General features: G+C 42.9%; 3 protein-coding genes across 4 annotated transcripts in view; all 3 read right to left on the bottom strand.

The window, feature by feature from the left end:
* LOC308313215 (F-box only protein 41-like) overlaps positions 1-10,168 on the bottom strand; it is a 55,783-nt gene extending 45,615 nt beyond the window's left edge. For both annotated transcript variants that reach the window (XM_080760208.1, XM_080760207.1), the window contains exon 1: positions 10,122-10,168. The gene's annotated coding sequence lies outside the window, so the exon portion shown is untranslated. The remainder of the gene's footprint in view (positions 1-10,121) is intronic.
* The window catches only part of rnf24 (ring finger protein 24), a 355,323-nt gene that overhangs the window by 269,118 nt on the left and 61,521 nt on the right, over positions 1-24,684 (bottom strand). The window lies entirely within an intron of this gene.
* On the bottom strand, positions 15,672-16,446 carry LOC308312365 (iron-sulfur cluster co-chaperone protein HscB-like; the record flags this gene model as incomplete). Its single annotated transcript, XM_080758970.1, is given in 2 exon segments — positions 15,672-16,139; positions 16,141-16,446. Coding segments are annotated over 2 exon segments (774 nt in total).

Below are 24,684 nucleotides of genomic sequence, written 5' to 3'. Positions count from 1 at the left end.
AGTTTGAATTGAATTGATCATTTCTAAATTTGAGCAAGAATCGTGCAGCACTAGTTGGCTGTCCAATTCATTTGAGGAGAGGTTTAATCACAGTAGTTGGCTCCAGGTGCCAATAATAATAATTATAATGGAAAATCTAGATTCACATTTGAGCAAGAATCGTGAAGCACTATTCCACACATATATTGAAATTATAAACACACCTTGTACTATATCTTAATTTACTTACAGTACACTTTTAGAATATTTGAAATATTGTGGAGAGAAGTATCCAAAGATAGCCTACAAATGCTTTAACAATTCTGAAGTAAATAGAAAACTTAACGCACTGGCAGTGGGTTAGCAAGGCACACCCACTTATTAAAGCAGAGGGATTTCAGTCACAGTCATATTGCACTGTAGACAGCAGGATTTTCCATCTGTTTTACTAACTGAGGGATTTAATTGGGCAGCAGGAAAGAAGTAAGGCGGCTTGGTGGCCACGTGTCATATCCTGCCAATGGAATGCAGCTGTGGTGTCCCAGAGGACCGACTTTAATGTCTCAATATAGACGGGAAGATAGGGCTGCATACAGACAGACAGACAGACAGATGCAAAAATGAACCGAGAAACAAGGACAGAGGTGAATGCACAGGCACAACACTATCGGTGCAAGTTAAGAGAAATAGACACTGACAAACACACATATGCCAACATTAGAAAATAGATGCATCCCCATGGCAAATGCAACTTTACCTTTTCTTTAACTCTACTAAGGCGATGTACTGTAACTGTCTTTCTGTTATTCAGGATAACAACCTGTCCTATACTGTATGTAGGAAGCTGGCTTCATTGTTAGACATAAGGGAAAGGTTGGTGACAGTCTTAAAGTCCTATGTCACTATAGGTTAACTAACAAACCAGTGGCATGATTGTAGTTGCAGATAGCAGTGATGAGATTCAGATAAACACTGGATACAGGATTCTGCAGGAAATACTTTATTGTGCTACTTTGCTCACACTTTTGCATTAATTACACATTTTCTTCCTATATGTTACACTAATATAATATTATTGACAAGTTAGGGATGTCAACAGTTAGGCAATATCTACTAAAAGTAGTCTAGCAGCCAGTAGCCTGGGTTGGATCAAGCTGTGTATGTTGTCTACTGCATTTGAGCTGTCTATTAAGTAATAATGGTGACCGATGATGGCTGCACTAAAAGACCACTTCAGACTTTGGGATAAGTGAGGAATGTGGTGACATGCAAGAAAGACATTGCCTGGGTCATCAGCCGTATTTTAACTCGTAAAACCAACAATGTGACAACAAAACAACATACTGTACTGTTACAATACAGAGCCATCAAGATAACCCAGCTTTGACAAACTGAATGCAAAGATTTGGAAACCTAATTGCCACTTCATTTGAATATCTGGTACAACAAAGATTAGCCCTAATTTTGTGTAGTTTTCACAACTGTATTTATCATACAGGCTGATAATATCCCCCTAATTAACTGCTTTGTTCCCTTCTCCATGAAGAACTGTGTCCCATTAGAATGAAAATCTCTGGAACAGCCTTTGAAAGGAGAAGCTACTTTTTAAAGACCCCTCATTGACCAACTCTAATAACCTCACTTGTCTTGTCTGCTGCTGTATCAGCTTTCAGACAGTCAATGGAGACCTTAATGACAGGCACATGAAGTATAAGTACTGCAAGAGGGCTCAGGGTGCACCCGCAGTAAGGGCTTCTATCCGACACTGGTTCATTACAGTAAAGCTTGTTTCCCACGATTTTAAGCCTGGTCAGTGACTGAAGCCCATTGAGGTCAGCGTTAATTATCCTCTAATGTGAAAGGGCTCAAATCCCCTATTTTGCCAACCAAAAGCCATCACACTGCCACCGTCCACTTCAGGTCCGCCACAAAATCAAATGTTTGATTGTATCTGCTGACTCAAAGTCAGAGTCGCATAGTTATTATCCCTCAAAGACTGAAATCTGCGACGCTGCCAAGACCACTCAACAAGTCTTAAATACCTTTGTCTGCAACATGTTGCCAAATCTGAAACAAGCATAGAACTTGAATCAGACAGATAAACAGACCTGTCTGAAGTGAGTGGTGCAACAGCGCCCCCTGTTGGTACCCTAAACATACATGGGGCAAGGGACACAGGGACATTGGGACACAGGGACGGACAGAGCTGGGCATTGGAGTGGCTGCACCATAAGTCGTGACCATAGACTGTAAAAAATATGGACAAAGCGTTCCCCGGGTCTAACATGAACGTAAAATGAAGCCTGTCAGTCCTTGTATTGTAAGTCGCCATCTTTCTAGATCCATTTGGGCACAGCTGGCCCATTGGCTGGCCCAGACAACGAGGCAGGACTTCCCCCCTTCTTCTTCGTTGGTTTTTATTTTGACTCGAGTGGGTGGAAAATCCCGATCATAGATCATAGGTAGCCACGCCCCTCAGAACATACGCGACTTTATGGTAATTATTTTAATAAGTAAACAAAACGACTAACGTTTCGACCTTGCAGTCTTCATCAGAGTCATCATATGAAGACTCTGATGAAGACCGCAAGGTCGAAACGTTAGTCGTTTTGTATACTCAGCACCTTAATAAAAGGCTCTAAATGTCCGTGCTGCTCCAGTCTCTTCACAAGTATAATGTGTATTGCATAAACAAAACATGTATCGTTCCCGAGTAGGCCGGTGGCTGTTTATATCATAACCTGTTGATTGTAATAGCTAATGTTATTATTAGTACGTGTAACAGATACCGCACTGCAGGGTACTCTTAACACCAGACCATAATGGGTCTGATTATGCTCTTGAAGGCTATCTCATTATACAGACAGCAGTGTGTAATAGGTATAAAGATTCTGTCCAAGCACCGTGTTCTAGAGCCTGGCAGGGTGAGAAAATGGTCTGGCGTAGCTGTGCATAGGTGGTTGGTGTGTTGTCTGATCTACGGTGTAGGGAGCTTAGCTTGTAGGTCCATGGGGAAGTGATGGGCGTGCATTTTGTAGTAGCGGTACTAGCGGCAGCCTATCAACTGTTACTATAAGGCTGGGGATGGTACGTTTTACACACACACACACACACACACACACACACACACACACACACACACACACACACACACACACACACACACACACACACACACACACACACACACACACACACACACACACACACACACACACACACACACACACACACACACACACACACACACACACACACACACACACACACACACACACACAGCATGGTAAAAGAAAAATAGGCTATACAATCCTGGGAGCAAGTTGACATATGCAACCACACATGATCTTTACTGAAAATACAGACGTGTTTTGCCAAGTCTGAGCAAACAAGTACTTTGTTCGAAACAGGTAAAAACATGAGTACCTCACTGAGTATTTATGCTCCAAGGGTTAACATTCCGAGGACCATCATCCTTGCTGTTTTTAGTTTTATGAGATTTGTATGTTAATCTATACAATATAGCTTGAACTTTTCCTGTCATTACTTTTTAATGAAGTTATAATTTTGAAGAATCTGATCACCAAATATAGCTGAATAGTAATATACATTAGACATCATGACCTGACGAAGATGTGACCGATACATCGAAACATTGTCATTGCTGATTAGAAGGCTTAAACTGTCTGAGTTGCTCCAGTGCCTCTTGCTACCAGTCCTGCCTCGAGATGCACGAGACCAGCCTACGACAGGCTTGAGGCACGGCGGAACTCCCTTTTGCTTTTGCATACATTAGCACAGCATCAGTGGATTGAGTAAGCCAGGCCACATGAGTGAAGGGAGAGTGATTGATAATTTACCCTATGTCCTTATAAATACTTCAGTATGTATGAGTTCTTACAACTATACACGTACAGTACTGTTACATGCAGATTATAATAAGTATGGTTATAATGCATTATAGACATAACATGACATTATAGACACTTCATGGGAAGTGCTATTAACGCTTCTAGCAGGACGCATGTTTGTTAATGTGCATATTCATATTTTGGCAGGGATCTGAATTGTGACTTCTGCTACAGAAGGTGAGCCATCACTGTGTTGCCAGTTGCTGAATCCTTGCCAATGTATCTGGCAACTCAACAGTACAGTTTTAAACTTAACAGTAAAGTACAGTACAACCTCAAGGTCTCTCACCCGACAGCAGAGAGCACTAAACTACTCACGCTGGACAGCATTCAGAGCACGTTCCCTTATGACAGACAACTACAACCTTCATCCCAATGGGTAACAGTGGTATAGAATACTTGACAACAGCAAGGATAAAATGGTTTAGCAGATTAGTATCACTGCCAGGCCGGGAAGCAGAGTTTATGTTTTTGCCCCTGTACTCATGTCTTTGTGTCTGTCTGTGCACAGCTTGAGTGTACAGGGTTTGATGAGGTCAGATCAACATATGGAATGTCAGAACAGGTCAGCTCCATAATCCATATATGGAGATTAAAGGGTGGTAACGGGGACATTCTCTTGAGTGTACAGGGTTTGATGTGGGCGGGACCTTAATTCTCGGGCCTGTTGAGAATACGCGGCAAGGCTGCACTAATAACTTTGGGGCAGGCCCGTCTAGAGTTTGAATGGACAGGTATCAGTCAAAAAAATGGAGACATCGAAGAGGAAGGATAGATGGGGAAGGTACAACATATGGAAGGTCAGAACAGGTTCTGACATATATCCATATGGAGATCTAAGGGTTTGAGGTTTGAGGTCAGATGTAGAGTTGCTGGCCAATATTGATGACATCAGGCATCTCCATATATGGGCTTAATTGCGACATCAGGACGCATTTACTATGACATCAGGGATCTCCACGAGACCTGGGCACCATATATGGGGGCTTTCCCATGTATGGTGACTGACTGACAGACAAAATTGTAAGTTTTCATAGTAAATGCGACTTGTGGTCGCAATAAGGCTATTAACGATAGCACATGCAGTTAACCAGAATATCCATGGCATGACTCTGGCCAGGATCAAGATGGAATAGTGAATGAGATGACAAATGTGGGCCTGGGAGCAAGACCATTTCCCTGCCTCTCCACTGCCTCCAATTGATCGAAGGGGACTGTTCACACAGAAGCAATTATCCTCCATTACCCATGAATCTTCATCACACGCTACATACATGATACATTGCAGAAGCTCCCTACGAAACGCTCAGAAACACTGGCTCCTTCATCTTCCATTTTCTACATAATATTGTAACAGGCTTAAGATCGATATAGTTCATATATTGGAAAGACCATGGCTGCCATTTTATAATTATCATCGTCATCACATATACCCGTTGGCACGTAGGGCAACTTCCACACCACTGTCTGTCTTTGGTCATCATCACTCATTTTAGGAAGCTTCTTTCACATTACAGATGTGTTTCCTTACACTTCACTTCATGTCTACAGCTGCTGGTATTGATCTCTGTACAACACCTGTCTGAGTGCCTTTGCATTAATCAATTAAGACACATGAATATACACCAAGAGAAATAATACTGGGGGCTTAACATTAATACACTAAAGTCTACTAATTAACGTGACACCACCTTGCATGTCAACGTAAACTGATGTTGTCCCTTGTTGAATGAATCCTGACATTCAAGGAGAGTATTTCTATCAGTCAGACATGTCTGCATTAGCGTGACTCGCCAACATCCTGACAGGAGTATGATGTCTGCTCTATTGAGATTCTCCTCCTTTGTGCACTCATCCCTTTCTCTAAAGCCTACCTCCAGAGAGACAGGTCACTCATTAGTTCCTGTCCAAACATCCGTCCAGTCCAGTTGTTACTCTCTTTCTAACCTGGCATGTCTACTTGGGTGACGGAAGCACAGAGCAAGGGTTCAAACATAACATGGAAATGGCATTGTGGGGTAGGTAATACTTCCTGGGGGGACAATGGTGCAAAAAGTGGTGCGAAAAGCCATTTCAATAAACAAGCGATAAAGAACAAACATCCCAGGAGATGGTGTCTGCATCGATGAATGGCTCTGTCTTATTTGCATCAACACTGCAAAGGTCAGTCAAGCCAATCAACAATAAAAATAGCATGCTAGCAAACAATCACTGGGGATTATTACGCAGATCAACAAATGTGGACAGTCAATGCCTCGGATGCAAAAAACACCAAATACCATAGGGAAAATCAGACTTGTTGTTGAGCTCTATCTGCATTTCTTGCATTTTCAAACATGTAGCTGATAGACTGAACTGATATCCATACAGTAATTGAACTGACTGAGCATGGGGTGCTTAGTGGCTCAACTAATTAATGTGTCTGTGCACTAGGGCTAGTACACAGATTCAAGTAGTAATAAGTCAGATATCTCCCAGTCAACGGAGAGTCTTTCAATTGAGTAGTGTTGTTTTTTAGCAGCATACTAACTTCTAAGTTAGTCACTTTAAATGTCATGTCTCACTAAAACAACGCAATAATAATTGTTCAGTGTAAATTTACCTCATACATGTCATCCCCTCACTCTTACCTTTCTTTCCTGTCTCACTCCAGTACAGTCAAATAGAACAGAATATCTTTACAAGTCATCAAAATGACATTGAAGGTGCAGAGGTTCAGAGATTCTTTGGCAGGGCTGAGTATTCATTGTTGACGAGAATCAACCCATACTGAACAGTGTGAACTGAACTGATAAGCCATACTGACCGCTGACCGGTTATATGCTGCAAAACAATGAATATGACATGTATCATTCATTAAATCTCTTTTTTTAAGATTAGTCTTTTCTGCCTGATAGTTTCAAGTGAAGATAGACAGGAAAGAGGTAGAGAGAGCAGGGGAGAGACATGCAGCAAAGGTCGTCATGAACGGGACTCGAACAGGCGACACGCTGTCAGGCCAGAGCCTATATATGTGGCATGCACCCAATCATCACATCTCTAACACACGTTCATTTACAATGTACGAACACACACACACACAAACTGGGAAGTTTGGAAACACTAAATATAGTACAACAGGCAATAAAGTATTCAATGGGATGTGCAGAACTATCCTTTCAAATGCCACTTCTGCCTGAAAATAACTCATATTTATATGCTGCTAGCCTGCTATTAGGTAAAATCATTCGGAACTTTGACATCTCTCTTGGTCCAAAATACTGCAGCTAGGGTTCTTACGGGAACCAAAACATATGACCATATTACCCCGGTCCTGGCCTCACTCCATTGGCTACCTGTGGCCCTTAGATCAGATTTGAAAATATTATGGTTTGTTTTTAAAGCACGGAATGGCCTTGCACCTGCTTATATTTCTGACCTCGTGCCCCCTATGCGCCTACCCGCAACCTCAGATGGGCATCAGCTGCTCCTCAAGGTGACCACCACGGCTAGACTCAGAACAGGTGATAGAGCTTTAGAGAGCTCACCCGTGGAATCAACTTCCATTGGAAGTTAGACAGGCTGAGGCTACCTAACTGGGCACTTTTAAAACTATCCTAAAGAGGATGGCTTTTTGTTAGAACCTTTGGCTAATGCTTTTTTTTCTTTTTTTTATATATAAACGCATGTGTTTTTTTGCTTTTGTGATTTGTTGTAATTTGTGTTGTGAAGCACTTTGTAAACTTGCTTTTGAAAAGTTGAAAAGTGCTATATAAATAAAGTTTATTTATTATTATTATTATTATTATGAGAAATTCATTTATTTAAACACTGGTGGTTGGAACAGTGGAGAGCATGGAGAAGCAGGAGGCTTGTGACCAGAAAGTCACTGGTTTGAGTCCCTGATCTCGAATGAAAGTTTTATTAAGCTCCATCGTCCTTTACCTCAATCTGAGCCCTAAAGACACTAAAGATGGCGTGCGTGCGCGCAGAGATTTGGGATTTTGGATGACGTCACACCATGGAGCCCTAGGGGGGCTAGCCACGGATGCTAAAAACAGCTAATGGACAGTAAATAAAATACTATTAATTGTGGATTAATAGACATTAAAGAAACCAGAGATTTCCCAGGTTTGGCACAGGAGGGTGCAAGCAATAAACTCAGGTTTGGCATAGATTTACCAAATGAATGAGTGAGAGCTGGAGAGCAACCAGGGAAATGAGGCTGACCAGTCACTGCCACAGACACTGGAAGCTCCCAGCCAGCAAGCTTGTGCTATTGGAGCCAACCAACACAGTGGCACTGATTGCAAGGGCGTCCAACACCTACATAATACCTCTTCCTTTAGTACTAAAAGTGCTAAAGAAAGATGCAGGGGCAAAAAGAACTGATGAGCTGGCCAGATGTATGGAGGATCGAGATGACTTGGATCTCCGGCTACCATTGGAGCCCATGGAAGAGTGATGTGTGCTGCTTTGACGCAGATGACGCAGCCTGACGCCGCTATACCAAACTAATTTGGCATTACAGCTTTACAGGTACTCCACTATGCGCCTTCCCAAATGTGTGTGACCAAAATAGCAATTTAGGGGAAAGCGTGCCAACACGCCCATGAGTCATGACCACACCTCTAGGCGCAAATACCAGTGTTGGCATAATAGATAGCGGGTGACGCTGGACCAAAATACCATTAAGGGACAGAGCAAGCTTCTATACTCGTAATTTTCGGGCAGTGGCTGACTTGCAGGCCACGTTGCGGGTTTTTCAAAATGGTAAAAAAAGTCAAAGTTTTAAGCACTGACAAAAATGGGGCCACTTATCTGGCTACTTGAGAATACTGTCCATGTCTGCGTGAATGAGTCCGAGTTGCATCATATTACAGTACTATACAGAGGACTTTTGCCACTTGACAAGAACATCTAACATCTGTTTAAATGGTCTGAATTTGATCTCATTCTCTAGGACCAGAAACAAACCATATGTGACTGCTATTATCCTTCCAAGGGTCTGGGTGAGTTATTGGCTGGTAAAGTGTCTCACTTCAGCTTGAATGGTCTGCCTTTTGTCACATGTTATACTGCCAGAGCAAAGCACACATGCATGAGGCATAAGAGAGAGAGAGAGAGAGAGAGAGAGAGAGAGAGAGAGAGAGAGAGAGAGATAGAGAGAGAGAGAGAGAGAGAGAGAGAGAGAGAGGGGGAGATAGATGGGAGGTGCTACAATAATACCCATCCATGCCTGTGATTATGCCCTTGCATGCTTTTGTATTTCTATATAGGCCCTATATTCAAGCCCAGCAACAATCAGTTTATAATTTGGCATGCAGACAGTGTGGTCACACTGCAGTTTCCAGCTCTGTCAAATTTGGCAACGTTGTTCCAAGAGCTGACTCTGAGATAGGCTAGGGCCGCTTGGCCTACAGCGCCTCAGTTTGAACTCTCCCAGGGGAACATTCTTCAAGACCTACCCCTCAGGCACACAGCGTGCGCGGAGCAAATTACAAAAATAATATCTGCCCGTGTTTTAAAATGACCGCAGCAGGAGACTGGACGTGTAGCCGTGATTATCTTTGGCGAACGAATTATGTCGTAGCCTACTTTATTCATGAAATCACGTAAGACGTTAGACGTGGTCACGTGGAATTAAATGAACAGGTATCTAAGTGCATTTCTTTCACCGAAATCTGGATCATGCACGGTTGCACGCTATTCAGGGGAAAGGGCCAGTCAAGGTCTTAAAAGCAGCCAGGCTTTCGATTCGAATGAAATGAATGAATGTCAACTGATTAGAAGACAGGGTGGCAGTATAAACAAGCTGCATTGCTATGGGTTAATATTAGTATTCATATTTGCCCTGCATTAGCTCGGATCAATCACATTCAACACATGATGTGGGTGTGGGAGTCGAGGCGCAGCATATAACCGAACATCAATGGTTACAATAAATGTAGCAGACTAGCTTAATAACTAACTACCGGCGGACAGGACCGGTAGCTAATAAATCACCGCATCAATCAACGCATTCATTTATTATGGACGCCCATATCATGCATATTGGCTCAAAACGAATTGAATGTCCAGAATTTGCCAGTCGTTCGCATCCGCGTTATTTTAAAACCTTTGCATGAACCGCGGAGTGGGCAGTGGCCACGAAATGACAATTCTACACACATGTATACACACCTCACCTCACAATGACATACGTAAAACCACACGCGCAATCAATGTATCAAAAGAAAAGCCGTGTCTCACCTCGGAATCTTCTCCCCATTTTTCGCTCAAGCCCAAGGAACCGCTCCAGCACTCCGTTGACGTCACGCGCCCCACTCTGCAGCAGAATCCAGTGTAGGCCTGCAGTACCGTGCACCACAGACAGGGACAGAGCAGAGGTGAGAGATGGATGGATGGATGATAGACTGAGAGAGAGACTGAGTCTGACTGACAGTCTGACACCAAAGTACCTCTCTGCTAGAGGATTTGTCACTGTTTGATATGAGGTCCAGTGATGAACAGGAGGGGGGGTCTTTCAGACAATGTTCAACGACTGCCATGGGAGAGAGAGAGAGAGAGAGTCGGGAGTCGAACCCGAGGCATGCCGTCCGGCTGGCTTGGCAGCCTAGGTGCCTTGGTTAAACCTTTTGAGGAGCCCCTCTTATGTCCAGCTTTGAGGATTTGTGCACACATTGAATGCCATTGACAATGAATGGCCAGCTTTGAGTGTTTGTGTAAACAAAAACATTGAAGACGAAGGTGAGGACAGATTGTGATTGAATGAGATGATGTATGATGATAAGAGCGGTCCTCATTTCACACGGGTGTGATTTTCTTTATCTTTATCTTTATCCAATCACCACTAACGTGTTATGATGTGTGAATGTGTGAATGATATATACACACATGGTTTAAACATTTTCTAAATTTCTAATTTTTTAAAAATCACACCAATTGACAAGAGAGGGACGCTCTTAACCCTCTAAGACCCAGCGTTGCTTTATAGCAACAAGTTATATTTTAATTAATTACTTAAACGGCCCGGAAGAGAATTTCCCATGCATTTTTCCCATAGACGTTTCAGAAAGTATTTATTTAAAGACCGTTAAGCCTCGGACAAAGCCAACTCGGAACTCGGAACAATAGCCTAGAAGAAAAAACACCTGTTTTTCTTCTGTCTAATCATTTGTTCGGCACAACATTTTTTGTTTATTGTCATGATTTGTCACCATCAGTTGGCTTTGTCCGAGGCTTTACAGGTCTTTAAATAAATCCTTTCTGAAACGTCTATGGGAAAAATTAATGGGAAATGCTCTTCCAGGCTGCTCGTCGTCATGAAAGGGGGCGGGACTGCAACGCTCTATAGCAATACTAGATATTATTTACAGAGTGGGATGAGGGACAGAGGATAACAGTCCCACAAGGCTCCTTCCGTGGAGGACAGTGAAAGTGTTAGCCTGGCTCGCTGGTCCCAAGAGGAGCTATTTCCATTATTAGACCGTGATAGCCCCAGTCAGAATGCTGTGTAATAGCAGAAAACCAGGATTTCAGGATCTTCTGGGAGACTTTACAATTTACAATTTACAATTTAGGCATTTAGCAGACGCTCTTAATCCAGAGCGACTTACATTAAGAAAGAACAAAAAAGCATGGGAATACATCACATAAAGACATTTATCATGAAACATGCGTAAGCTAAGAAAGTAACAGTGGAATATCTATAATGAAACTATACATATAAGCTATACATCTATACTACTATGCTACACATATGTACTATGACGTGCTATGACTACATACAATGCACTTATGCTGTCTACATAACATGCTATAAGTCTGTATCAAATGCTATCTAAGTCTACAGAATTGCTATCTAAGGGGGTGGGGTAAGTGCTATGGGCCATGATGGAGTCTGAAAAGGTGGGTTTTCAGACTACGGCGGAAGATTGGGAGTGATGCTGCAGTTCTGACTGCAATGGGAAGTGCATTCCACAGTTTTGGAGCCAGAAGGGAGAAGAGTTTGGGACGTGTGGAGTGTTGTCCCGGCGTTTTTAGTGAGGGTACTTCCAGCTTCCCTGCGTTGGCTGATCTGAGTGAGCGGGAGGGTTTGTAGGGTTCGATCATACTTGCAAGATATGGGGGAGCCATACCTTTGGTTGCTTTGAATGCCAGCATCAGAGTTTTGTATTCTGTGCGGGCAGCGACCGGGAGCCAGTGGAGGGAGCGGAGCAGGGGGGAGACATGTGAGAATTTTGGCTGGTTGAAGACCAAGCGAGCTGCAGCATTTTGGATCAGCTGGAGAGGCTTAAGTGCACATGCTGGTAGGCCAGTAAGGAGGGAGTTACAATAGTCAAGTTTTGACAAGACTGTTGTCTGGATTAGGAGCTGGGCTGATTCCTGGGTGAGGAACGGTCTAATTCGTCGTATGTTATAGAGTGTGAACCTACAGGATCGAGTGACAGCTGTGATGTGAGTTTTGAACGAGAGCTGACTGTCCAGGACAACACCAAGATTCCTGGCTGTTGGGACAGACGTTACCAGGGCGTTGTCTATGGAGATAGTTAGCTCCCGCATAGGGCAGGACTTAGCTGGGAAGAAGAGAAGCTCAGTCTTGTCTGGGTTCAGTTTGAGGTGGTTGGAGGACATCCACTGTGAGATGTCAGCCAGGCATGCAGTGATGCGCTCTTCCACCTGAGTGGCGGAGGGGGGGAAGGATAGAAACAGTTGTGTGTCATCGGCGTAGCAGTGATAGGATATATTGTGAGCAGAGATGATAGTGCCAAGGGATTTAGTGTACAGTGAGAAAAGGAGGGGACCAAGTACCGATCCCTGTGGGACCCCAGTTTGGAGGGTTCGGGGGGATGATAACAGACCTTTCCAGGAAACCTGGTAGGTCCGGTCGGTGAGGTAGGAAGAGAACCACTTTAGTGCCGTTCCACCGATGCCTAGATCCGCTAGGGTGTCTAGGAGCAGCTGGTGGTTCACTGTGTCAAATGCTGCTGATAGGTCTAGGAGGATCAGTACTGCAGAGTGGGAAGCAGCTTGGGCAGCATGTAGTGCTTCTGTGACTGCCAGCAGGGCAGTTTCTGTGGAGTGGGCCTTCTTAAATCCGGACTGGTTGGGATCCAGCAGGTTGTGCTGTGAGAGATGGAGAGAGAGCTGGTTGGAGACAACACGTTCAATGGTTTTAGAAATAAATGAAAGGAGTGATACCGGTCTGTAGTTCTTGACATCTGAGGGGTCAAGAGTTGGTTTCTTGAGGAGTGGTGTTACTCTGGCTGACTTGAGGGCAGATGGGACGCAGCCTGAGGTTACTGAGGTGTTGATGATGGAGGTGATGAAGGGGAGCAGATCAGGTGCGATGGTCTGGAAGATTGGAGACGGGACAGGGTCAAGAGGACAGGTGGTAGGTCTAGAGGATGTCACTAGTTGTAGAACCTCGTCTGGGGAAAGAGGAGAGAAGGAGGACATGCATGGTATGTTGGGGTTAGTGTTGGTTGAGTCAGATGCCACTTTATGTGGGAGGGGAGGAAAGGAGCTGCTGATATCATCAACCTTCTTCTCGAAGTAGTTGACAAAAACCTCAGCAGTGAGGGATGCAGGTTGAGTGGGGGGAGGGGGTTTAAGGAGGGAGGAGAAAGTGGAGAAGAGCTTCCTGGGGTTAGAAGTACAGGATTGGATTTTGGTGTGGTAGAAAGAGGTTTTAGCAGTGGTTAGTGAGAGGGCGAAGGCAGAGAGGAGTGAGTGAAAGTGGGAAAGGTCATCTGGTAGCTTTGTCTTGTGCCACTTTCTTTCGGCTGCCCTTAGAGGTGTTCGTTCAGATCTGAGAGTTTCAGATAGCCAGGGAGCCGGTGGACATGAGCGAGCTGGCCTGGATGAGAGCGGGCAGTGTTGGTCGAATGCAGATGAGATAGAGGAGAGGAAGGATGAGGTTGCAGTGTCAGGTGAGAGGGAGAGGAAGGACTCCAGGGAGGGTAGAGAGGAAAGAATAGAGGATGAGAGGGAGGAGGGGTTTAGGGACTTGAGATTGCGTCGGGAGGTGACGTTCGGAGGGTTAACAGGTTTAGGCGGGAGGGTGGAGAGAGAGAGGGAGAAGGTTATGAAGTGGTGGTCAGACCTAATTAAGGGGGTAACAGAGAGTGTGGAGGGAGAGCAGGCTCTGGAGAACACAAGGTCCAAAACATTACCAGCCTTGTGAGTGGGAGGGGAGGGAGATAGGGAGAGGTCAAATGAGGCCAGAAGGGATGTAACGGGAAGATACTTCTCTGCGGTAGGAAGGTTGAAGTCACCCAGTAGAATCAGAGGGGTGCCATCTTCCGGAAACGAGCTCATCAGAGAGTCTAGTTCTTCCAGGAAGTTCCTGAGAGTTCCTGGAGGGCGGTAGAGCACAATGAGGATGAGGGGGACTGGCTGTGATATTGAGATAGCATGAAATTCACATGTGGACAGAGAAAGGTGAGAGAGATTTAAGACACGGAAATTCCATTTGGGGGATGTTAGTAGCCCCCACCCCCACCCCCACCCGCCCACACCCCGCCCCCACCCCCACCCACACCCCGCTGTTTGGCGAGGGGTGTGGGTGAACTTGTGTGAAACAGAGAGGGCGGCAGAGTTGCAGAATGTCCTCGACTGTCTGAGGTGATACAGGCGCTGCCTAGCCTACCTCACAACAGTCAGTGTGTGCATTTTCCAAGTCCTCTATACAGTATGCACTGGTTGAAACTGCTTACTATTTATATTGGTGTCACATTGAACATAAGGGGTGTGTGCTATTGTTACAATCATGCACAACCAACTCCTTTGTTTGACCAACGTTAAAGGTGTTTGTTTGTGATGTTTGTGGCCTAGTTTCCTCCATGTTCGAGGTTGTTTGCGATTCGGTTTTTAAAACAGACCTAAAACATGTCTGTCCTCAAATTATAATTGGACTTATAGGTAATGTTATTCCCTACTACTTTGCCCCAGATAGTCAAACAACAACCATATTGTCGAATTTCATGGAAAACGACAGCACAGAACTGCCAAAACTGCTAAAAATGGTGGAACCCGTACAGAAACAATAAGGGGTCTATGCCCTTCGGGACTTGTAGTAAAACACCAGACAACTGTTATTAAATGTTTTTACATGGGGACAGGAATAACTGATTTTGTGTGGCCTGTTGAAATAAACCCAGTATTGGGGTGAACTTATAGTTCTAGTAGGCCTATGGGTGCTGGCAGCAGGTCCTCTAGGAAGGTAATAAAACAGTACTGTTGTAATTGGGTCGTAATAAGGCCAGTTACATCTGTCTGTATGGGTTGAATGTGCATGGGTTAACTCCGTGAAGTGAGGGGTTTTGGTATCCGTGACAATGACCTGTTGAAAGAGATTAGGGTCTCCATAGAGTTGTACGTTTTCTCTTTCACCTTCAACTAGTGGCTCTGACAGTTGCTTGATCGAACTCCCCCTATCTTGTCGTGAACGCAGCCTTATAAAAAGGGCAAATCAGAGGTGGATTACCTCTTAGTAGTTTCCTCCCTAGATTCCTCCCCCACAAGTTCCTGGGGTGGCTCAGGGGGTAGAGTGGACGGTAGAACAGCCGGATGGGAACTGCAAGCTACCCATTTTTATCCCGGGCTCCCCCAGAGTTAGTGTCGAAGTGTCCTTGAGCAAGACTGAACCTGATGGGCAGGTTGGTGCCTTGCATGGTTTCCACCACCATCGATGTATGAATGTGTGTGTGCTGTGAATGGGTGAATGTAATGGACAATCTAAGTGCTTTGGATGAAAGCGCTATATAAATGCATCAATAGCCCCTTTAATGTTTTTGTTTAAGCAGTCAGTTCAAGTTTTTTGAAAGTGCAATAAAAGGAAAACATTCTTTTCATGAGCTTTGAAAGTTTTTCCTTCACTTTATCTTCAACATTTGCAAAGTACTTCATTTTTACCAGCAGCGCTTTGGCAGCTTGAAGCTGTCCTTTACGCAGAGCGGTATCTATCTTCCCATTTAAGTCTTTCAGCTTCACTTTTGTGATTTTGCCAATGCTGTTGACTTCCTCTGTACTCTGGGCTTCGTCCACAGCTTCATTGATCTCCACCAGCTCCAATAGAAACTGTGCATCAGCTCCAGGGTCTGTCTCCGCCTCTATATGCATCCCATCCAGCAACAGCATGTAGAGGCCTCGACTCAAAGGCTTCTGCAAGGTCCTATATGCTTTATTCACCAGAACAGACTGCTTCTCTGCATACTCTTGTTCTTTCAGAGTTTTTTGGCTGAAGTTGTCAGGATGTAGAGACAGACCGCTGTAGTTGTAGGTATCTCTTCTGTAGCTGTTGTGTGTCCAGTGTGAAGGTCTGGTCACACGCCATAATCTTAAAGTATGACACGTCTTCACTCGGGGGCTGCACCACTTTGCAAGACAGGCAGAAGAAGGCAGGAGTTTCTTCTCCTTCAAGAGGCTGCTTGCAGTTCCAACAGTGTGTTGTTGCTTGGGCTGAACAGTAGATTCTTGACGCGTCTAGATTAGTGTGGTGGTACTGGTACATCACCTCTCTATCCTTGAACAGAGGCCTGGCCTTCATGTAGCTTCTGCTGTGTCTCATCATGTCCTCGGTAGAGCAGTATGTGATGGACTTGCACTGTGTAGTAGTTGGTATGGTATGCAGGTTGAGTGGGCACCTGCAGTTGCATAAGTAGCAGCTTTTAACAACAAACTGCTGTTTCTGTTAGCCGCTATTACGCAGTTATTTGAGCACTGTAAACAATGACACATACACACCAGCCTCAGACTGTACATTGACATAGGCCTACTTCTAAACCACAGGGAATATATTACTGTAGACTAATTCAAAATAATATAAATATTCTCGTATGTATGACTTGGTAAGGAAGCTCCAGGTGAATGATTTTTACTTTTATTATTTATACACTTTTTTGCCCTGGACATATTGGACAATATACGGTGATATCACAATATGTAATATATTGCCTATATATATAGGCAACACACTCCCCAGGATTGTGTTGTCAATGCCTGTGTGCAAATTCTGATCAATTGCTCGGGCCACTGAGATGAAGGGAGAAATCTCATGAGATGTCTGATGTGGCACACCTGATAAGCGATGCTCAGCCAATCACGACGCAGAATGGCACACCTTCTAGCCAATCAGGGCGCACAATATGTGCAGACGATTCCGTTCTCAGATTTCGACTACACAATTTCAATTTATTTTACATAAACATAATTTTCCTAGAAGAATATTATGACATTAGAAATGAGACTTTAAACTAGTGACTGGAAGCAGAAAGTATTCATGACCATGTTTATTAAGGTAATACAGTCTAGGAGAAGTTGGGCCCAAATACATGGACTATGAGTTTTTTTGGGCCCAATGACAGCGCCACAACAGGCCATTATATGAACTTTCATGAAATCCCGATTTCCTTGGTGGCTTCACAAAATATCTGTCTGACTGCCCCCCTGGTATGATGTCACTCCTCTCTATATAACATTACTTGTAGAGATGCACAATATAATCAAGTTTATCGGAATCGGCCATAAAAATGCCATATCAGTATCGGATCGGTCTCAAAATAATCCTGATTATTTTCAGCGACATTGATGACGTAATAATAATGTGACTATCAATGGCTTTGTACACATTCAGTAGTCATTCAGTTGTTAAAACAGACACTTCGTAATTTCGAGCATCGAGCATTCGAGTAGCATTTCACTACTAATTAGAAGACAGAGAAAGGCATATTGTGTATAGATTTTTTCTTTATTGTTTTATTAGCCTACTTTTATGGCTTATCGCTGCTTGCAGCTATATTTTATTATTGATTCCAATTTGAACTGCAACTAGGTCGTTAAGGTCACACAGCATCATTTTATGCACAAGAGCAGTTGCTTATGATGGCACTGGCGTCCAGGGGGCCTTTGGGATGGCACCATGGGTGGAATGGGTGCAACAAGTAAACTAAACTAAAGGTGCAACAAGACATTATGGAAGGGCCTTCTGTGATGCTGAGGGAATAAAGGGCCTAATTTGTATGTTTTCTGTTTTTCTTTTCTTTCTGTTATAGGGACTGAAGGAACATAATGATATGACTCTGTTCACAGAATAATATTGACTGGTATATTGCACTTTGGTCATCCTTCTGCTGCTTGCATTTGGTATTGCTAATGCAGTATGCAAAAGTAAATGAGGGGAGTTCGCAGCCCACATGTGCACACAATATGGGTGGTGGTACCTCCTAATCTTTATGATATCAGTTTTAATGAAGCTGCAAATTCAGAATTGATAACTTAACTGCACAGAAATCAGAGTCATTATAGAGAAATGGTGTGGGTGTGGGTGTGTGTGTGTGTGTGTGTGTGTGTGTGTGTGTGTGTGTGTGTGTGTGTGTGTGTGTGTGTGTGTATGTTTTTTTTTGTTGTGTTCTTTTCCCTCTGTGTGTTAAGCATGTGCAGCAGCTATATCTGGTTGGACCATATAATGTATAACCTAATTCTGATCAGTGTTTGGGTCTATTGTATTACGCCTCTTGTGCAGATCCAAATAAAATAATTCAAGTGTGTGTGTGTGTGTGTGTGTGTGTGTGTGTGTGTGTGTGTGTGTGTGTGTGTGTGTGTGTGTGTGTGTGTGTGTGTGTGTGTGTGTGTGTGTGTGTGTATTAGTGTCACTTGTGCACCACTTAGTGGCCAAAAAGTGGAAGTGCATGCATAGGCTATTGAGTTAACGCATAAAAAGGTTTATGGTTTAACGCCCACGTTTCGAAGAATAGATCATGATATAGTGACTAGAGGTCCCCCTACATACCACAATTCCTGTTCAATTTGGATTATTACATGATACTATTGAATGTCAAATAATGGTTTGTTAGATTAAGTACTTTTTGTATCTAGCCAGTTTCTGATGGGGGGAAATGCCGAATCCCAAATGACTGTTAATTCATTCAAATCTAATGATTAAACCAAAACCATTCACATCCCATTTTCATCACCCAAATATTGAAACAAAAATGTGAGGAAAAATAAGCTATAGCCTGCCCTATATGAAGAAAGCATGCAATGACTTACTTCAGCCATTATAGATTCCTTTGGTACCTGCTGATCATATAGGCTTAGCTAGCATCAAGTGCTCGTTTTGTGTAGGTTTTTAGGCTATAGGCTTGAAATTTACTTTCAGCATAGTGGAATACACTTTCTTTAATAAAACAATTAAGGCCTACCACACGACATATATAGGCCTATTAATTGGCATTTTGTAAAGGCTCTAAATAGCCTATATTCTACAGAATCCAGACGTGCCAAGAAAAAGATTGACATAATGCCTACAAAAGATTTCGTAAACTCCACCCCTTCGACAGATTTTGATAGAATAAGTGATGCTGTGCAGTTATCAAAAAATGTAATAATTTTAGATTGAACACCTTCGTCCATCCCTCCGTTTCCATATTTATGAGAAGAGACTGACATAGTCATTGTGGGGATAATTACAGTGGTGAAGTTCTTTTGTTCTACAGATTGGTGGAGATTGAAACGTGCATGTACGTGCTCCGCTTTGCTGGGCTCATGCAAACCTTCCCGGGAGGATATTATTAGTCACGTTTGCTTAGCAACCATAACACATGTTGGACTTTTTTCTTGCCACAGCCAAGGAAAAAATTTGCCAAGAGTTTATTTTAGTTTTTGGCCATGATGTAGGAACGATGTATATAGCGGTGAATGGAAATTTAAGGGTTCGCCTGTGAAGCTCGACAATAATATGAAGCATAGCCTATATGATGTCAATTGAAATACCATTGACTTTTGTTTTGAGGAGACTCTATGGTCTAGATTATATGATGACGGTTCTGCTAACAAAAGTAGGCTATGCACATCAAACAACAGCCAGCATGATCTGATCAAGCAAAAAACGTGATAATTATGCTATTCCCTTCCCATAGTTATTACCTGAGGGAATGACCAATATCAGTTCAATAGGTCATGTCACACAAAATATCCTATTCTTAAAAAACACTATCAGGATGAAGCTGAAACTGTGATGTAACAATATGCAGCAATGGCCATGACAATTGTGCTTCTGAACAGCAGGGGGCACCAGTAATATTCTTCCAAGAATTAAGCATAATAGGCTAAATAGCACTTACATTTAGATATGTCTAATGAATTATCAAAACGAAGTAATCTCAATCCAATTTCCCATGTATGACATTGTGTGATGCAGAAAATCAACAGTGTGTGAGTGTGTAGGCCTGAAAGCCTATGATTTCTCTCCGAAATAGAATAATGGGATAGCAATATGCAGGTATGATGCCTAAAAATAATGCAGGAGGAGAGCCATTTGAGTTGCATAGTCAAATAACATTCATGTCAATAACAGAGCCCCAAAAAACTGAAGGAATAGCCTAAACATTTGCGTAAGACAGAAGACATCCTCCTGATACATTTGAAATGAGTGCTTATCCTCTGGTTTAGATGGATTATGGGCGACCGTACCTGTTACCGTTAGGACTCTAGAGGGGCTGAGTATAGGCTATACTCCACGCAATATTAACAATTCAACTCTGTGGGGAGTAATTCAAAGAGCAAGTGCAAAACAGCATTATTAATATTAGAAGCTTTGTCTGTGTCAACTCTTTAGTTGTGTAGTTGGCTTTGACGGTTCCTATGCTAAATCCTTGGTGAGATTCCCAGATTCGGCTCCAACAAGGGGTTAAATTAATTTAGCTCCTACGCCACTATAATGTGGAACTCCCTACCAACAGCCGTTAAGAAGTGTGAATCCTTCAAAAGCGCTCTCAAAGAGCACCTTTAAAACTGTTGGTATATGCATATGCTGTTGGTATTAATTGTGTGTGTGTGCTGTAAATCCTGTTGATGTTCAAGTAAATTATTGTGCTGACTAAAAGTATGTTTAACTGCCTTACCCAGGGGCCCATTGTCTCATAGTCATAATCCACCTATGCTTAACTATCCATTCGCTGTTGTGTTCTTTTTGGAATCCTCGAGGGAGACTGTGAACTTCTATCCAATCACACATTGTAAGTTGCACTAGCATGTAGCCTATGACAAACATGTGGTTTGTAAATACAATATCAAAGATGCAATTATAATCCATCTGCAATGGATAAAGAAAGCCTTGGCCTGGAAGAGAGGTCATCAGGTGGTCCCCAACCTTTTTAACGTGTTTTGACCCTTAACTCCAGTCCGGTTAGCAGTGATTGGTCAAATCACTGCCCCTCTCAACCAGGCCTCCAGCTTTTTTCCTTTCTCTTATGCCAGAGCCAGCAGGAGGCTCTCCCTGTCTTGTGTGTTCTTGGGGGGCCTGCCTAGGGTTCTCCTACATCTCACCAGACTATAAGTCTGTGTGGTGTGCAATGTGTACATGCGTCCGTCCTTGTCCACACTTGGCCTTACTCTGGTGTTTTTGACTCAAGGTGGTTTGCTTAAGCTTTCTCTGCGTCTGTGTCACTGTTCTTGTTGCTGTTGAATCTGTCCTATAGCGAGTAATTTTCCTCTCTGGAAACTCTGGGGGTATTTCTCATTTGTGCATTCTGTAGCTTGCTTGGTGCCCTCTTGTGAGTGCTGCAACAGAGGTTGCTAACCCCTGTTGCCCTGCCAGTCTTTCCTGGAGGAGAGCTCTCTCTCCAGCATCACCGACCTTCCTTGGTTGCCATCCAGACTTTCCTGGAAGTCACTGGTTGCCCAGGGAGTTCAGTTTGTAAATACATCAAAGATGCGATATATAGTATAATCCATCTGTAATGGATAAAGCCTTGCCCTGGAAGAGAGGTGAGCCTAGGTGAGTGAGCTCTCTCTCTGTGTGTGTGTGTGTGTGTGTGTGTGTGTGTGTGTGTGTGTGTGTGTGTGTGTGTGTGTGTGTGTGTGTGTGTGTGTGTGTGCGCTTGCGTGCGTGCATATGTGTAAATGTGCAAGTGTATACATACTTGTCTGTCACTGTTTCACTTTCCAGTTTGTTTGCAGAGTTAGCAAAACAACTAATCAACTACAAACAGTAACACAGCCCATTACCTCAAGAGCCAATTATACCCATTAAGTGGATGGAATGTGATGAATTTTAGGCTAAAGGCTGAAAAATCACATTCACTGCAGTAGCCTACATAATGAAACTCATCCATAAACCCTCTGGTTATTTTCCCATTTATTACTAGTCTAGTAAGTACTAGTATGAGAATAACATTACTGTACAGATTCATGTGTTGAACGATTAATTTGTTATAGTCCCACTTTCTACTGCATATTTACTACTACCATTTCAACTTGGCTCCCCAGGAGGAATTAAATTATTAATAACACTACCTTTTTAATTATTAGAAGTTAATAAAATCAGAGTTATGTTTTACATCATGTTAACTTACTTCTATCATAAAATAAGAATAGGCTGCATTCTCATGTAAGATAGATACCAGGACAAACATGCAGAGAGCAGAACACGTTTAAACACCCAAAAATCATCATTTGTGCAAAAATGATACTATGGACTTATTCATTGCAGCATCAATTCATGTGCAGGTTACAGCACACCAAGCACATTTATCTCATTCAATGGGTAGAGCTAGTGGCTCTTTGTGTGTACTGACAATTGAAAACAGCTATTTAACTGAACGCCATTGTGACAAATTACTAATTGTGACCCCATTAATCTCCCTCTATAACCGCACATGGGTCTTGTAGCAAAGCCCCATGAAACACACAACAAATGTCAACGCTCCACATCTCCACATTCTTAGCTTCAGCCATGGATGTTGCCATAGTAACAAGAGTATGTCTTATCAAGTATGGCCCTTGTGATTTTTCACTGCAACTTATTTGGGGGGTTTTCACTGTAGGTATGACAACAGGCTACAGAGGTGTTGCATGCATTTGCATGTAAATATAATTAACAGGCATTGTGTGCACATTATGTTACCTCAACCCTCCTTTGACCTAGCCTTGTCAAAATGGATGTCTCCTGTTATTCAATTAAGCTATAAATAGAAGCTTTTTCACAGTTGTAATTAATCTGAGAGCTGATATGATGGTGACATTAAAACATATTACTACTCCGCTTTGATGATCACTCACCACAGGTAATTTATTCTACAGTAAAATATCTTTAGCTCTGTGGGGACAGTGGTAGGTGGAGACAAATAATGTTGACTATGTTATTGTTCTTTGTAGACAATAAAATTGAATCATCAACAGTGTGATTTAATAGTCAATAGGCCTACTGTACAAAGAGTTATAGTGTGTGTGTGTGTATATATATATATATATATATATATATATATATATATATATATACATACACCAACATTCCACACATTACCGGGGTGGCGGTGGCTCAGGGTGGCTGGATGGTAACCGCAAGGTTGCCTGTTCAAACCCAGGTTCCCCCAGAGTTAGTGTAGAAGTGTCCTTGAGCAAGACTCTGAACTCCTAATTACTCCTGATGTGCTGGTTGGTGCCTTGCATTGTTTCCGCCGCCATTGGTGTATGAATGTGTGTGAATGAGCACAATCTATGTAAAGCTCCTTGGATAAAGGCGCTATATAAATGCACCATTTACCATTTACACATTATTCTATATTATATTATAAAATTGAAAACTGGTGGTGACACAAAGAACTATCTAACAATTTCCTGTCTATAAATATACTGACAATTGTGGTCATCTAGTGGTATAGTTTGGCCTATGTATTTAATTCACATATGAATCCCAAATCCCCAAAGTTCAGTTTGCATTTGTGCTCGGCAGTACACCTTGTAGAACCCGTCTGTCTCACACCTTGCGCTTTCCTTCCCTTGTTGAAAATAATGAGGCTATTTGATGTGAGGCTACTATGAGCCATAATGAGAGGACTGAGCTGTTCAGGAGACATGAAAAAGCTCTTCAATGCATTTTGAACCACAAGCGCCCATTAGGGAGCAGGACAGCACCATCATAGAGGCCTGCTAACCTTTTAAATGTGTCATGGAAGGGGAGAACGGACAGAATCATTTAAATTATGTTTTACTCAGGAAGATCAAAGCACATGGTGAGTAGGCCATATGAGACTGTACGTATGAGTAAAGTGTTAGTTAAATACTATTAAGGCATTTAATAGATGCTCTGGATAGCCGAGTTGGTAGAGCACAACTGCAAGGTCATGGGTTTGATCCTGGGCACCACCAACTGAGCATATATGGGTAGCACGGCTTGGGTGTTCAGACAAAACTTGTAAAAGAAAAAAAAAGTTTTTGCCAAAATTGTGTTTTGCCAAAATCGGTATAGAAAGGGGACGGGAGTGCTAGTCTTTGAAGAGCTGAGTTGTTGGACTGCGGCAGAAGATGGGGAGTGAGTCTGCAGCCCTGACCTGCGAAGCTGAGTTTATTTCGTAGTTTGGCAGCCAGGAGCGAGAAGAGTCTAGGTAGAATGTGTGGAGCATTGACCAGGGTGCTTTAGGGTTTAGGCCATGGGAGGTTCAAACATACTTTCTGTGACTCAAGCCAGTGAAGGGATATAAAAGGGGAGACATAAACATTTTTCATTCTGGACTTAGAACAACTACTAGCAGCTCATTAGCAACAGGCAGCCACATTGGAATTATCAAGGACAATTCCAAATTCCAGTTTGCTGCAGCAAACGTATTACATCCCGCTTATTACATGGCTACCTATTACCTAATTAATAAACTGACCCAAAACACAACAAAAAAAGTATTCACTGGTTGTGTCTGCCCAGCTGCAGGGCTGGAGCACTGTCGGAAAACAAGGAAGTGAGTTGATCAAATAGAATGCATTTTCTTACTGCTGCTGCTATTTCTCGCTCAAATGTTTTCAAAAACATTTTTAA

The sequence above is a fragment of the Protomyctophum bolini genome, assembly GCF_963924005.1.
Source record: "Protomyctophum bolini genome assembly, chromosome: 3".
Taxonomy (NCBI): domain Eukaryota; kingdom Metazoa; phylum Chordata; class Actinopteri; order Myctophiformes; family Myctophidae; genus Protomyctophum; species Protomyctophum bolini.
The sequence above is the reverse complement of the archived record's forward strand: the minus strand, read 5'-3'. Positions and strand labels throughout refer to the sequence as shown.